Source organism: Corvus kubaryi, unplaced genomic scaffold (assembly GCF_017639235.1).
Source record: "Corvus kubaryi isolate FWS band 111438036 unplaced genomic scaffold, C.kubaryi_AGA036_p1.0 split1-37296, whole genome shotgun sequence".
In the NCBI taxonomy this organism is placed as follows: domain Eukaryota; kingdom Metazoa; phylum Chordata; class Aves; order Passeriformes; family Corvidae; genus Corvus; species Corvus kubaryi.
In genome coordinates this window covers 6925243-6941743 of record NW_024582075.1, presented here as the reverse complement: position 1 = coordinate 6941743, position 16501 = coordinate 6925243, and the positions used below count along the sequence as shown (strand labels likewise).

The following is a 16501-nucleotide window of genomic DNA, read 5'->3' as shown; positions in this document are numbered from 1 at the left end:
AGTAGATGCATTATTAGAAAGTTTTATTCTCATCTTCTCTGTTTGACTGAATAAAAGTTAGTGGTGTTTTGCAACAGAACACTCAAAAATGTAACTGACATTGTCGCTTTTTTTTTTGCTTCAAAACACAAGAAAAAGAGTCTGGAAATAAGGAGAAAAACTCTGGGAGCAGGACAAAGGAAACACAGCAGTATAATCTCCTAACAAAAGCTAATAGAGTTCTTTGGCAGGGAGACATAAGAAAGGTAGACACAATACAATAAACCCCTCATTTTTTACAGTACATGTTTTGAGAAGTCCAGTATCATCTCTTGCCCAGAGAACAAAATTCAAGGGGACTTGAATAACTCCCCTCTAATGATCTGTATCTCAAATCTCTTATGCTTCTTGCTCTACAAAAAATCAGATTTCTCAAGACATGGGTTGCAGATGCCCACTCTGCAAGTCAGACCTGCACAGCATGACAGCTGAAAGCAAATTGATGCAGATAGTAGGGAGTATCACTTCAACAATTAAACTTGTTTCTCCCGCAGACAAAACTTTGATACTTTCAAACTTTCTCCATGGTGTAGAAAGTCCTAGAAATCACTCACTTGTACAATCTTGTACAAGACAACAAAAATTCCAGGTGACCTTTCTGCACTTTGTTTGTGGCTAGGCTCCTTACAGATAAACTGCATGGGAAAGACTCCCAGCTTCACACCTGCTTTCAGGCCAAGTCTGTGTTTGTTGCATTTCCTAGAAGAAGCAGGAAAGCCACAACACTGAAATCTCAACAACGTGCAGCCATTTCTGAGCTCCTCTGCACATAAAGTTAAATACAAAAGGTATCAAACAAAAACATTGGAGAGAAAGTGTTGTCATTAAACTCCAAGGTTAGGAAGACAACGTTAATGCAATTGCCCACTCTATACGTGATACCATTCTGAGAGCTCAGAAGTTGAGTATAAATCAAATGCAGGAAATCTCAAGAAACAGAGGAGATGAACATGGACAACCCAAAAAACTCAGTAAAATTCTCAGAAGCAAGCTTTTTTTCTCATGTTTGTATAAAAAGAAATGTAAGAAGTGTATAAAGTCCTTTGTATTTGAAGCCGTGGAAAGTTCTACGTTCAATTCGTTAGATCTCATTCCATTCTGCCTTCAGCATAAGCCAACATAATATAGTTGGAGAATGTTTTGTTCTCCCCTTTATAGCAAGGGCAGCCAAAGGTATGACTTCCTAGCCAGTGAAATCCATAAACAAGTCTCAATTCCCCAAATCAGTGATTCTTATGTGCCTTTGTACACTATTTTGCTGAGCTCTATATTAGCATAAAATACATAGTTGCCTCAACCTGCATGAATTTACAAGTTTTGCCACTGTTACAGCAGACTTGCTACAAGGTGCTAATTTTGTAGAGGCTATACATTGTTAAAAATAAGGAGAGCAAGACTTTACCTCATGTTGTTGAATGTTAAGCAGCTTAAATTTAAACTCATCTTCCCCGAGCACTTTTCACTGAGTAGGTGGCAAAAATTTGTGGAGTTTTTTTCCTACAGTGTATGTAATACAACTTTGGGCTGTATAATTATCTTATTCAAGGAGTTCATCACTGTTCACAGTAAAAGTAAGTTCATGGTCTTCTGCAGAGAAAAAACACCATACTACTGCTCTGGGTTGTTGTCATCTGTTGGTTCTCCTAGATGTTGGAAGGTATTTAGGGCTCAGAACTAGCAAAGTCTAGGCTAACCCTCACACAGAGGGATTAACAGGGAGAAGCAGTTGCTTACTGTGCTGCCAGCAGGCTGGTGATGACAGCTTTTCCACCACTAGAGTGGGTGGCACACATATCAAGACCATATGCCAAGGATACAAACCATAGGCTGCAAGAATTTTTTCCAGGTTTTTGATAGCAGGAAGCTAAAAAAAGTTACAGTTACTCTTGAGAATCACAAGTCTGGGTTTTGCAGCATTTCCATTTAAGATTTGCAGTTACTGATAGTTCAAGGCTATTTGAGAGCAGGCTGTGAAGGGAAATAGAATCAATCTAAATTTACAGAAAGTCTTTTTAAGGAAGGTGAGAGAATGAAAGCGTGGAAAATAAGCAGAGATTCTTGCTATTCAGAGGTTTCATCATACTTCTGCAGACTAGAAGCCCCAGCCTACTGAGCTGAGGTTTCCTGTTAAAATGACAGTGGCATGCTCTCCAGAGATCACAGTGTGTGACTTGCACCCCAGCTCAGCATCCTGTTTTCTGTAAGCCCAAGAACGACTGGCTCCAAAAGCAAGTACCTGTTGTTCAATACAGTACCAGTGCCTGCCTTTGAAGTGCCCGTTGCTCCCTATAATATGGGATCATATAAGCCATTGTAAGACTTTGCTGGACAGAAATTTTAAGAAGCTTTAAATGAGAAAATGGACAGCTATCATGACTCTTGTCAAGAGAGTGAACATCCTCATGGTAACTTTTACAGGTTGGAGTCATTGTTTTATTTTTTATTTTCATGTACATAAAAGCAAAGTAACAACATGTCTTAAGAACCACTGTCATGATTCATCCAATTAAGCAATCAGCAGCTGAGTTACCAAGAGATGACAGAAGTTGGCTGCTACTTCGCTCTTAAGATTCTGTGGCAAGAAAACCTGGCATTGCTGGCAGTGGAGTTAATATTGTACTTCTGTGTGTGTCCTAGGGGGAAAGACTCTATTGTGAATAGCGACGAAGTTTAAGTGGGGAAGCAAACAAAAGCAAATTTCAGGGTTTTCTTTTCAAAATAAAAGTGATTTTATGTGTTTATCTCAACATTAAAGTAACCTACTTTTGTTCAAGAAAAAGCAAAACTAAAGACAAAGCTGCAGTTGATGAAACAGAAAAAAAAAAAAAAAAATCAGACATAACAAACAAAACAGCCCAAACTATATATGCTTCTGGAAGGAGAACTAATTAAATTGGATGAATGGAAGAGTATTTTGCTTGAGACAGTCCATTCTATGCACTTGCTGACAATTTCTCATTTAGTTCCAGAGCTCTAACATCTCCATTAGCTTTGGCATTTTCTATAAGTACCTGTAGAGAAAAACAAAGAATGACCTGAGAATTTAAGATTTTACTGCTAGTGTTTTAATGGCAGCCTGAAATGTATCTTAATTCCTGCTAGACAGCTTCCCTAAAAGATCACCTAACCCATAAACCCCAGATACGAAATATTCAACATTACACGTCAACTTGCTTAAAAGATCCAAACTGCACTATAGTGACTTGCTAAACCTGGTCACTTCCAATGCTCTCTAGAAGCATCATTTGTTACTTTGACAGTAGTTACCCACTGGCAATTAAACACGGAGACCTATTTTCCTGCTGACAGACACTTGTCTCCTGCTAGTACCTTTGTATAAATCTCCATTAAAACATAAAACTGGAGTATTCTCTGCAGCTGCTTTAAAAAACCTGCCACATCCTTTTCCCTCCCCCAGTTAAATTCACACTACCCTGATTTATTTTCCACGCGCCATACTTGGAGTTCTTCTATTAGATAAAAAAGGTCCCACAACAGCCTAATGTTGAAAAGCATGTCTCCTGTAATCCAATGACATTATACATACTGAAAAGGAAAGCCATTAAGCAGAACCAAGCAAATCACCAGCTATTATTATCATACTCAGCAGCAGGGAGCAAGTGCAATGAGATCATACCAAGATCTTCAGAACCCATTAAATCTAGCTTTTTTTAATCAACCTGCACTTCTCTGTATGGATTTTTGTCAACACCTTTTTCTATACTGTACCTCCAAATGTATTTTATATTGGATTCAACATTTCACCAGGGAGCAGCTGATAATCTGGGTCAAAGACCTCATTGCGCCAGTGGCAGCACTGACAATAGGAGAGTGTATTCAGATTTTCAGGAGCAAAGTGGTTCTCACTGTAAGCTAAAATAAATGACAGCCCACTCACACTACATGAAAGAGCTGCGTGGATTTTTGAGTTTGATCAAATACATCAGCAAAGTACTGTCAACAGAAACTAATGCACCATTTACTTTGTACTGAAAATAATGTACCACTACCGATGTGGTCTTCAATACAGAGCATACAGCATTCTACTGCTCAGATCTTTTGGGTCAGGGACATGACGTGTTCCAGCCAGGCTAGAGGGAATTAACATTTTTAGTGCTAAAACTTTGATTAAATGGTCCTCATGTCTACTGAACAGTCACCAGTAGAATTCCTGCAAGTTCGGACTGGAGACTTTACTGTTTATTTTTCATTATTGCATGGAGGAATGGAAGACATTCAAACAGACTGGTGTTGATTTCAAAAATTGAAGCACATTTGCACTTCAAGAGTAGGTGTGCTAGCACCTTCCTAGTCTCCTTCTACCCCATTTCCAAGCTGCAAGTATACTATTAAATGTAAATAGAAGTTCTGTATGAGATGGACTGCCTTACATCTATTAGTTCACAATCATCTTTGGCATACAGATGTTGCAGGAGATACCAGCGTGCCACCGACACAATGGTTTTGGGATTCGCTGGTTGATAAACTATTCTCTCCAACATTCGCCGAGTCTCCCTGGAAATATAATCAAAACATAAGCCAAATCAAATTCAACTGCACAGGCCCCATGTAACATAACAAAGCAAGCAACAATGGCCAGAAGTAATATATGGGAAAGCCCTGATTGCACTTCCTGCAAACAGAGACAATATATGAAATTGCAGAAGAGAATTGGAATAGAGTACTAGACAAAGTCTAAAATTCTGTTTGGCTGATACTACCTTCTAACACCAACACACCATATACCTAACAAAGGGATTTTCAAATTCACAGTGTCATTAGAAATCTGGTAAAAACTGGCAACTACATGCAGGGATGTCATATTCATTCACTGGTGCTCTATCAGCTTTGGTTCTTGTTCCAAGAACTCTGTCCTTTATAACCAATGTGATATTCCAGTACACTGTAATTTAATAGGCTGTTGAAAAGTTACATGTTTTTGTTTTCTATTTGTACTTAAGATTTTCTTGTTTCAGGATTTTGAAGCACCTAGGCAGATCTTGTGATATACTGTTCATGTAAGTTAATATCTACAATTGTAGTAAGACTGATTTTGAGTTTTTATCTTAATTTTATTATAAATGACAACCATCACAATCACATTAGTCTGTCATCTGAAGAGCCAACAAAAAGAGTAAGCCAGTTTGTTAGTATTACCTAGAAAACAGGTGAATTATTGAACAAAACCATAAAAAACCCTCAAATTTTCCATAGCTTAAGCAAAAATACTATAAAAGACAAAATGACCATAACAACCAAATTCACAACACAGGAAGATTCCAAGAATCCCTTCCATAAATATTTCCCCCCTTCCCCGAAAAGCCACAACGACCACCTGGCTGTTCAGGAATGGGCACGAACTTTCACTGTGAGACCAATTTAGGATCCAAATTAATCCCAGCAGTAGATAGGGTAGTGATTTCTGTTTTCACTGTGCTATTTTAGAAGATTTTTCAGAATGTATAGTCTTCTTGATGAATTTATTTAGATAACATGCTTTTAAAATAAAAGTTATCCTACAGCTGTTTTTTTCTGGGTATGAAGGTCTTTTTTTTTTTTTTTTGACAAATAATGGAAGATTTGGCTGCTACCCACATTACTAACCCCTCCTCCCCTCCCCCTTTTAATTGCCATACTATTTCAAGAATTAATTTCCGTTTTCAAATTTCTTTAAGTTCTTGAAGTGAGATCTGCAGATAATGACCACTTGTATTTTTAGACACTGTATTCCACTGAAAACTTAACAGACCATGCATACCTTGCTCCCATTTTGCGATTATACTGTAGCAGTGCTTGAAGCAGAGCTGCCAAGGGGCAAGGAGAAAGTTTCAAAGCTTCAGTTGTTGCCTCCTGAACCAATGAGGGCCAATGTTCATTTGAGATATTAGCCTATTATAAAAGTAAAAATAAAAGAAAGAAAGAGAATAGTAATAAAAGAAATTTAAAAAAAACAGGAAAAAAAACCAGGGAACAAAAGGACTTTATTGTAGTGTATTTGCATCTCTCTAGAAAGCAGGTTTAATTTAAGCTGTTCTGAGGAGTATTTGGCAGGTTAGAAAGATACTTGTTTAAAAAAAACCCCAGACTAACACTTGTTAGAAGTGCCTGGAAAAGTAATGTTAACTTATTTAGGAGCAGCCTTGCCAGCATTCCACTTGCTAATTTATGCACACATCTTTTTGTTCTTCCATACAAATTTTAGTAGTGCTTCAGAAACTCCTGTTGGTACCATACATAAAACTCATCTAGAATGTAGAATTTATCCCCAGAAGTGATATAATTTTTTACCAGAAGTCAAAACCTAGATGGTAATTACCTAATAGAACAATTATTGAGCAAAGCCATATATCTAAAGAATACAAGCAAAGAAAGAAAAACTGGCTTAAGAAAAACTTTATTATCCTCATTGTGTCTGGATAGCATTCAAATTACTGTACTGGAAAGGGTGACCAAATTTTCACTCGGAAGATAATTAGAAGACAAGCAATTTTCAAATACAGAGCTTTCTTGGACCTGATCAAGTTTTTCACCTGGCTTTTATACCTTTAATAAACCAGTGCAGACTAGAAATGCCCAAAAAAATCCACTTATCAGCTTCTCTGCTCACTCAAAAAGTAGAGAGGAGATAATCGAATTCATACTGATCACATTTTTAAACAAAAGTCTTGTGTATTCTTAGGCACTTCAGGCCAGCCCTTGAACAAATAGTGTTAATTAAGCTAGAAGGTATCTTGTGACTTGTGGAAGCATTTAGGAGCAATAGGAAACAAACCAGAACACTAGAAAACTGACAGAAAAACAGCAGGAAAAATACTGCTGCTTGACACATTCTGCCTTTGGAAGGAATGGGCTTCTGAGAAAAACTGAGGACACCTCTCTTCTCCAAAAAGGAGAAACAGCATTGCAGGTTTATCCTCAGTAAATCTGACTGCCTTTTCTTACACAAGATCTCAGGATATATGGGGTTGCTTTGCCTGATTTTGATTAAAGCCGGGTCATGTGTTAAAATGTGAAAAAGCATTAGCCAAGATCACAGCAGGATCTACAATTTACTACAGACTTAGAATTCTAGTAGTGCACTTCAAGTTTCTAGTGACACTGCTTGATTGAAGAGGATAAACACTTGCCAACACCCTAAGGTATGTTCACCTTGCTCAGCAGTGCAAGGAATGGAGTTATTTTCTTTATTCCAGAAGATACAATTCTAGAGTTCAGCGCAAGGCATCATGTCTGGAAATGACCATACAGCATAAAAACATTTGAAATGTGACTGACTGACTTCTCCAGGCACCAGTGAAGAAGAAATGTCTGTTGAGGCAGTTGTCTGAACAAGAGGACAGAGACTTGAAAGGTATGTCAATTTGGATGATCAAACTGAAGCTGTTAACAGACAAGCCTTATTGAGCAAGTAAGCCTCTTATGCACAAAGTGGTTCTATGTGAATATTACACTGCAACCTCTCTTACAAAGAGACATTTTAAGAATACTCCACTGCCCCTTGAAGTGCTATTTTATTCTCTAGCTGTCATTCATACAATGTAAAGCCATTTAAACAGGGACTTAATTTAAAGACTACAGAAGCCCTGTATCCCATCAACTTCTGTTGTATCATGCAGTTATGTTATTTTGATTATCCTACCATGCAGATTTCCAGTGCGAGCATAGCTAGCCTGAGCAGACTGGATAACTTCCCATTCCAGCTGCCCTGCTGGGATGCCAACTGCAGACTCTTTCTGTAGCACATCTCTGCTCCTGTCATCATTCTCTGAGACTGATATACTTTTGCCAGCCACTGAAAATAAACATCCAACAAAATCAGTTATAGAGCCACCAAAACACACATCCATTAGGTAGTATCATATAGTCCAATTTATGAAAGTACCACAGCATACTATTACTTAAAACCATGCACCCAGTCCTCAGTCCAACAACATACTGTGCATTGCCCTGCAGAAAAATCACTCTGCTGCAGAGCTGGCAGTACACCTCACTACAGTAACTTATTTTGGGAGTTCCCTAGCCCACTCATGGACTTTTTTTGATAAGTTCTCTCAGCTGCTTTTTTTGGTAAGTTCTCTGCCAGCACAAGATGTCCTGGATTTCCTCATGAAGAGAAGGAAAAGGATTCTATCTTTAATTCTGTAGTCATCACACATTTTTTGAAGCAGATGCAGCCATATTTGCAAAGCCGTGACATGTACATGATATGCATGAAGATGTGCAAGCCATATTTAGAAATATTCTTTTCTGGATCACCAAGTAAAGCAATTCCCTTACTTTTGAGCAAAGGCCTCTAGACCTTTGCTAGCTAAAGACTGCCTGGTGTTAGAGGGGGCAGAAATTATTAACCTTTTCTGGTGCACAGAAGTTACTCCAAATTACAAAGAGAAACACACTATAAAGTACTAATCAGCACTAGTGAGATTGTGCATTCTTGACATCAAGCTGCAGACCTGCTCTTTAAAGGAAAACATTCATTCATGTGGCGGAAAAAAAAACTTCCCTTGGCCTCAACTCTTTGCAGCTGAAGATGTCTAGCACTCAAGAAGTAAACAAGAGAACCCTCATGCAAAGGCACAAGGCAGCTTTGCCAGATCTGCTTTTCTCTCTTTTTCTGGTAAGTCACAGCACAAAAAGTAGAACAGCCATCAGAACAGCAGTTCAGCAGCACTCCTAAATCCCAAAAAACAACCACTTAGACAAAAACCAAAAAGAAAAGTTAATGGCCCCTCTAACATAGTAAAACTGTAAGGTATCACAATGGATAAATCAAACCCTTAGGAAGTCTAGAGACAGAAAACATAAAAGCATAAATTTATCCACTAGGAAGAGATGTAGCAGCCAGGCATTTTCAGACTGCTATCTAAGCCCTGAGAAATACTTCCTTTAATTGAAGACTAAAAAGATCTTCCTCAGAGGTATCTTATCTGTGGCCTGGATTAAGAAGACCAAAACAAATCATCCCCTCCCACTCCCCACATCACATGCACTCAGTTCACCTACTGTCCCTGCTTGTAAGCAAGATGACTTGGCTATGCAAGGGATGCTTGAAGAACGTATACAACCCCTAATTTAATTTGAAGAATGCTATTAAAATAGAGCATACAATCGTGTCTTGCATGCTCCCTATTTTGCAAATTCCATCTGAATGAGTTCTATATTCAAAAGGTGAAGCCTCACACATCACAAAAAAATACATCAAAAAAACACCTTCCCCAGAAATAATGCTCCTGTGTTTCTGAAGAGGATCCAGAGCCCTGTAAGAAGTGAGATAATGATCTATACAGCAGCATTGCACTGATCTTCTAAGAGTGAAATCAACTTCACTGATTCTTACTACAAGCAGGGCTTTATTTTATCAACAGGCAGAGGAGCATCATAAATCCTTCAGCTACATAAAGGACTCTGAAAGTTCACAGAATTTTTCTAAACAATGCACTACTTACATTGGTAAAGACAGATAATAACTGATAACTAAAAAGCAGCTGTTCGAAGATAAATATATGTGCTGCACCACCAAAAGGATCTCTTGGCATGTGTGAGACTTCTCAGATCGACTCACAGAAGCAGCATATGCAGTGAGCTTTAGCACTTTCATGTCAACTAAAAATGATCACTCATCGTGCCACGGAAGGGAGTTAGTGAACAGTGTTACTGGACGTGATTCTCTGCAGAATCAACTTACTCAAAAGAACAGTGACACCTGCAGTCAGAACATGATGGAGAAAGACTTATTCAGGTTTTCAGACCCTAAATAAGAAATTGTATATTACTACATTAAGAAACTCTTTACTTCCATTTATTCTTACGGGTTATGAAATATTTAATTGGTTTCTGCTCCCATGTCAAATCATAGATCTCTAAAGACAGGGACACCAAGGCATTCATCTCAAGTTTTTAATTCTCCTACCTCCATGTCTGCTTGGTCTTACTAGCAGCCCTTAATATTTCAACTTTATATAAAGTTAACATAATGTTTCAACTGTGGAACAAATAGAATTTAAGCTCTTTTTTCTGTCACTGACTGTCAGCAGATAAATAAAATCAAGCAGTGAAACAAATGTTCACCCTCTTACAGCAGGTGTGAGAGTGGCACACCAGTCAGGGGAAGGATCCACACTTACTTGCCATGCTGCGGCTGAGGATGAACTGGACATGACTGTCTTACGAAGTTCCTCCACGATGTTGTCTGGAAGTTCTTTGTGAGTCTGCAACAGCTGCTTACACTGAACTTGTCTCAAAAGCAAAAACAGAGTTGGGTGCCCAGGGCAGCTTTTTAGACCCTAAAACCAAAACAATCAGAATTACGACCCCCCAATATCAAAGATACTTAGATTTTCCATTCTGTCCTTTACATAAAACAACATTGAAAGCATTCTCAGGATGCTTGAACATAGCATTTTTCTCCACCTCTGCAAAAAGGAGTGTTTCAGGGACTGATCCACAAAAACAGGTAACATTTTTTCTGTCTTCAAAATACATTTGAAGTCTAAGATCAATTTTGAACATTTCCTACTTTTACAAGTTTCTGAAACAGCTCACATTTGGTTTGATAATTATTACAAGTTTTGGGCCTATTAACAGAGGCAAAAGCCCATCTTGGGGCTAAAAGGGTTGATTATGCTTCAAGCAATTTCAGTTCTCCCAGATAAGGTGCTTTATTTTCAGAAGCACTTCACTAAACATTTCCTGTTCAGTAACAGCAGATATCCAGAGAGTATTTCTTTGAACAAACACAAAAAAGCAAAGACAGAAAACTAGCTATCTGTTGCTTTACCCTTCTCAGATGAAGCATGTGAAGCTTTTGCAAGCCTCACAGCATGTTATTTTCCCCGCTGAAATCACAGTAATTCCAAGAATTATAACTCAAACCAGATTTGTTTTAAGAAACTATACTTGTACTTTTCACACATTTTTTAAAAAAACAAAGGATGTTTCCTGTGAATCCTTCACAACTGAATGACAGCAGTGTCTGACTCACCCCCCAGTTATACTGCTTTCTGAGAACTCTGGGGTCCAAAACTACCACTGAGAGTTTGTGGTACTAGGGAATACTATCCTTTTTTCTTCACTAATTGCAGGCACTGACTGTGCTCTCCCCAAGCTATTTAACCAAACAAAAATCAACAAAATACACCACATCCTTCCCCCATACCCAGATTTGGGGAAGGACAGATCTTGAATGTCTCGAAATCTCTGATCATTGTTAATATAAGATAGGTCAGCAGACACGTTGGCCAGAAAAGGAAAACACCTCACGAAGCAAACAAAGAGACAAAAAAGAACTTCTTCCTGAAAACCAGCACATTCAATGAATCTGTTTGTTTGGTTTGAGTTTTTGTTGGTTGGGTTTTTTTTTAACTCCCATCCACTTTAACAAAATATACCAAAACCAAGAATCACATTTGCTTGTGATTAACCATTTTCCTTAATGAAAATCAGGGATGTGTGCTTTTTTGCTTATCTTCTGCCAAGTCTTCTGCTTATGAACACTTTTTTGAATGTTGTTAACAGCCCAGCTGTGTTGCCTCAAGACCTTTCTTTTGCATAATTAAACTTGTAGCTTCTACTTGGGGCTCTGAAACAAAGTACCAACACAACCCAAAAGAAATCAAAGTCCCATGCATGTCTCCTACCCTGACTTCTCGCCTTGAATTTTGGTAATGTTTTGCTTAGCTCTAGGCAGGAAGAACAGACTTAAGATTTAGCATGACACGCACTACTTGTTTCAACTATTAACACAGTTTTGGTGTTGCAAACTGTACACCGGGGAGGGGAGAACCCAACTAGCTCAGTTGGTCAGAGAACGGTGCTAATAATGCCAAAGTTGAAGGTTTGATCCCCATACAGGCCATTCACTTCAGAGCCGGACTTGATGGTCTTCTTCGGTCCCTTCCAACTGCAAATACTCTGTGATTCTGTGAACTACTGTATTTTGTAGCTCTGATGGGACAGACAGTTGCCACTTCAAACACTACCTTTCTGTAAAATGCACACTAATAGTGGTTTCTATACAACTCTACCGCAGTCTGCCAGTGTGACACCATCATACCTTGTTACAAAGAGCTTCAGCTTCTGACAGTTTACCAGTCTCCTCTAGACTCGTAATAGCTTGACACAGACACCAGTCTTCAAGAGTATGGACATAATTATGCGGAAGGTTACTTTCTCCAGCTGCAAAGACAGACAAAGCACTTAAACAGATTAGCGTTTATGCTGCAGTACCATACCATGGTCACAGGATCTAGATCTGGTAAGGGAGAACTTCTATGAGTTTTAACCTGACATGGCTCCTGTCATTAGTAGCAACATTGAAAGATGGCAAAATTAAAAGCATGAGGGGAAAAAAGTATACACCATTTAAGTTAATGGCTCGAGATCAATCAAACATGGAATTTTAATTCCAGTTTTCAAAACACTATGGACATTAAGCAAGACTGAGCATCTACTGGAAGAGTTACAGAACTCAAAGTTACTTTAGCCCTTCCTTGTAAGTATGTTATATACCCACAACCTTCATGGGTGTAGGCATCAGAGTTCAAAAATACTATTTTAGAAAATCATTTGAAGCCTTGGAAGGGGAAGTAAGCTGCCATTAAGTATCTAACCCTAGCTGTACATTAGAATTTAATATTTTTATGTGTAAAATACAGTTACAGCTCAAGCCACTATTGAGTAATCCTCAGCCTATTTGCAAGTTCAGAAGAGCATTGCAAGCTTAGATAATTTCAATTTTATTTTACTTTTTTAAAATAGAAAACTTGTATAGCTTACTTTTGGCTGAAACTGTAGACACAAGTGTCATCTCTAGACCTGTTCGTTTCGGTTCAGTGTTGTTTAGACAGACAACAGTGTTTTCAGCATGACAGGCTGCCATTAGCACTGCCCAAGCAGCAGGATTATCTAGAAAAGAACGGTCAAAGGGAACTCATGCCCATTCTAAAAATGCTGGTAGTTCACTTAGAAGGGTCTTTACCAGATAAAGCATAAAAGCATAGCTACCAACGGAACCATATGGTGTAAATAGGAGCAGCAGTAAGTATTTGAGCTCAAACCAAGGAAGGCGGTAACTACTTGCTTCTAATTAGTAAGACTCATCAGATATAAAAGGAAGATGCTGTTCCTAAAGTCAGCTAATGTATTTTTCATAAATAGCTTCAGTGTGTTAACCTGAAACTGCCAGTTTATTTATGACTACAGAGATTAATCTTGGCTATCACTTAAAGTGTAACAAAACACAAAGTGGCAGCAAAAATTCCTAGACGCCATCCACAGCTTTCAGTCATACAGACTCAGTCTGTTCTGACCACCAGCATGAAATTTTCAGCAATAGGTGCCAACTTCCACTGCCAGCTAATTCCTGTGTCAGCTTCACATTTAACTAGCCCTGTGAAGAACACCTACTACTGTAAGAGCAATCTCTATCCTGAACTGGACAGAGCTCAGTTAAATATTTTATTTATGTAAATTTTCATCCCTAAGGTAATTAATTTTGCCAGCAAAATGAAACAAAGCTTGAAGATCTAACAAAGTAAAATGTAAAGTATTCTGCTTTTAAATAGCAGTCATACCCTTGTATTTCCTGTAGGAAAGTAACTGAAATTTTTAACTTGCAACCAGCCTTATCTATCAGAGCTAAATGACTCTAGAAGAAGCAATGTTTTGGTATTTCACTATCAAGTACAAATTAGCAATTGGAAACCCCACTAGGCTTGCACTTGATATGCTTAAGGAAGAAAACCATTTAGTAAGAGAACAATTGTCTATAGTTTATAACCCGCACTTTTTAACAGAACCTTTCTAATCCAAAATCTCAAGGTAGATGAATAATTCTCTTCTGTCTGATGTTGCATACTGAGGGAATGTGTTTTTCAATTTTGTCTAGTATATTAAATAATACTTATATCTTTTCCTGTTGAGAGATTAAGAAGTTGCTTATAGTTTAGAAGAAGCCTTAAAACCCAGTGATAATTTTCTCATTGTCTGGTTGAATTCCCATTCCACTAAATTTGGAATGACAATGAAAATTTCCAATCTAAGCATTCTCCCCAAAACATACACAGATAACCCTAAACAACAAACCAACCCAACAAACGTAGATTTTTTTTAGTCCAGTAATTTTTGCTTCTGATGGATAAAAAGACAGAAATCACTACTGTGTTTGAGAACAAGAGTAACCTGGACAGACATGGATGGCCTTCTGAATATTTTTCAGAGGATTGTTTTTTTTATCTTCTAACATGTGACATCCTGCTACCAGCTGATTAACTGCAATATTCAGCAGGACTTCCTATAAAACAGAATATAAGAGTTACTTAAGACTGTGAGTGATCAGATGGAATTAATTTTAGGACTGTTTATGGAATTACAGAATCTTCAATTTAAGAAAGCCAAACCTTTCCACAGTTTACATCAAGTGTATGTGCAACACCTCCTGCCACAGCTCCTCCCTGCAAGATTAAAAAAACCAAACAATTTATTTCATTACATGGATAATTAATTTTATGCAAAATATAATGCCAAAATCTTTTTATCTTTGTTATTCACAAGTACGAAATTTGCACAATAAGGGAATTTCCTTGCTTACAGATTAAAATAAAAACATTATGCTTACAGCATAATCTTTTTATAAAAAATTAGCAGGAGACATTCCAGACTAGATCTTATCCTTATGATTGGCTTCCAGTTTTAGCCCCATATTGAAAAGGGTTTGTTTTCAGGTGCTCTTTCTGTTTATATAATTAACATATATTAAGACAGAGTATTTATTTGGAGGAAAGCTAACAAAAAGCAGAAAAGTGGCAAGGAAACACTGACTAATGTGGAAAGTGAAGATGACTAGCTTAACCAGATTAAACACAGGTAAATCTTAATATATATTTATTTACATAAATACAGTTCTATAAAACTAAACAGAAGAAATTATACATCGTACAGCCTTTTATTTTTGGCATAACTCTAGCAGATTTTTCCTATAAGTTTATTTCAAGAACTGTTACCTCATGAAATATGCAAATAATGGTATATAAATTCAGTATGTGGCTGTGCACTGCTTTGTATGTAAGCCTTAAGTTTTCTTATTAACTGGGGAAAGTCCACACAACTGAAGGGTGGGGTTTTTTAAGTTAAGAAACAGCACATACTACTTGGAATGTAAACAGCACACGAGTTACAGCAATGCACTTACTTCTGGCTTTTTTGATGCATACAGTGGAACTAGTCTAGACAGAAGAGACCAAAGGGCAGGATTATCAGGGTAACTAGGAAAAGAAAAGAGTATTAGATTTTCTGGTTTAGATATGCACCTTGTCTTCCAGGACTTAGTAGGCACATGCTATAAATACCAAGCAGGCCTTTTTCTATTAAGAAAACAATGCAACGTAATAGAAGATAGACATGGGTAGTAAGTAAAATAAACAACACAATACTGAAGTAATACTGTTAGCTAAAGAAATAAAACATACAGCATGCATATCAATATTCATGGGAAGAAAACAAACTTTAGGGCTACAGGTCTTCTCCTCATAATATGAAGAACAAGGCATTTTAATTGTAGTTGGAAAAAAACAATTGCATGAAAATAGTTTCTGAAAACACTTGAAGAGACTATGATGTGTCCCTTCCTGAATGGCTCAGGATGCTAAGACTAATCAAATCACATTTAAACAAAGACACTTAGCTAATGGAACAAATGGCTTCAAAGGCTGTTAAATATTAAATAAATACCCAAGAGACTATTCTAGGCTGAAGGTTATGCTACATAGGATGAAAAATGCTTTCATGGAAGAGTAAACTAACCTACCTATCAAAGAAGCCAGCCAAACAAAATCAGAAAACATTGAACAAGCCATAGAACTTCTGCTATTTGATTCCATAAATAAGAAAGCAAACTTGTCAACTAAAGGTACAACCTTAGGTGAGGACTTCACCTTTGAAAATGAGTTTTAAATTTTTTTTTTTTTTAGAATAATGATTCAAATAAACAGGTTTGCTTACTCTTCAATGTAATCAAAGCAATACATTTACAAGGCAATTTAAAGCAAGACAAACTATATACCTGTGTATTGCTTTGGAGACTTCCCTCTGGATTGCCACATTTCTACCTTGTAATGCATAAACAGCAGATGCAATAAGGCATCTCTCATAAATCCCACCATTCCCTTTTTCATGCTTCAGTAATTCTTTTAGGGCTGCTGTTGCAAGTGTTGCATCCTGCTTCACCAATCCCAGTGTGCACAAAGCCTTCAGACTTTCCATACTAGGTTCCTTTAATGAGCTGTTGAATCAGAAAGAGGAAAAGAGACAACTATTTTGGAGCACAAATTAAACTCACCTAACATTAGAGTTCTTGCTATTTCTGGGTCCTCTTGCTCCTATGCATCATGAAAGGTATACAGAATTAACAGACTCTTGCCACGGGATCATGGATCAGGCTAGATCTATATTCTTGAGGACCAGGTGA

General features: G+C 37.6%; 1 protein-coding gene across 4 annotated transcripts in view; it reads right to left on the bottom strand.

The window, feature by feature from the left end:
- Nucleotides 1-2445: 2445 nt before the first annotated feature.
- Nucleotides 2446-16501, bottom strand: part of TTC37 (tetratricopeptide repeat domain 37) — a 47603-nt gene continuing 33547 nt past the window's right edge. For 3 of the 4 annotated variants that reach the window (XM_042012670.1, XM_042012669.1, XM_042012668.1), the window contains exons 32-42: nt 16097-16315; nt 15227-15299; nt 14436-14489; nt 14218-14329; nt 12814-12942; nt 12092-12213; nt 10164-10322; nt 7679-7831; nt 5798-5928; nt 4431-4554; nt 2446-3050 (exon numbers count right to left, since the gene is read on the bottom strand). In XM_042012670.1, coding sequence (XP_041868604.1) covers nt 2973-3050; nt 4431-4554; nt 5798-5928; nt 7679-7831; nt 10164-10322; nt 12092-12213; nt 12814-12942; nt 14218-14329; nt 14436-14489; nt 15227-15299; nt 16097-16315 — 1354 coding nt within the window. In that variant the 3' untranslated portion in view covers nt 2446-2972. Of the gene's footprint in view, nt 3051-4430; nt 4555-5797; nt 5929-7678; nt 7832-9383; nt 9790-10163; nt 10323-12091; nt 12214-12813; nt 12943-14217; nt 14330-14435; nt 14490-15226; nt 15300-16096; nt 16316-16501 lie in introns of those variants that run through there. The other variant, XM_042012671.1, reaches the window with a different exon arrangement.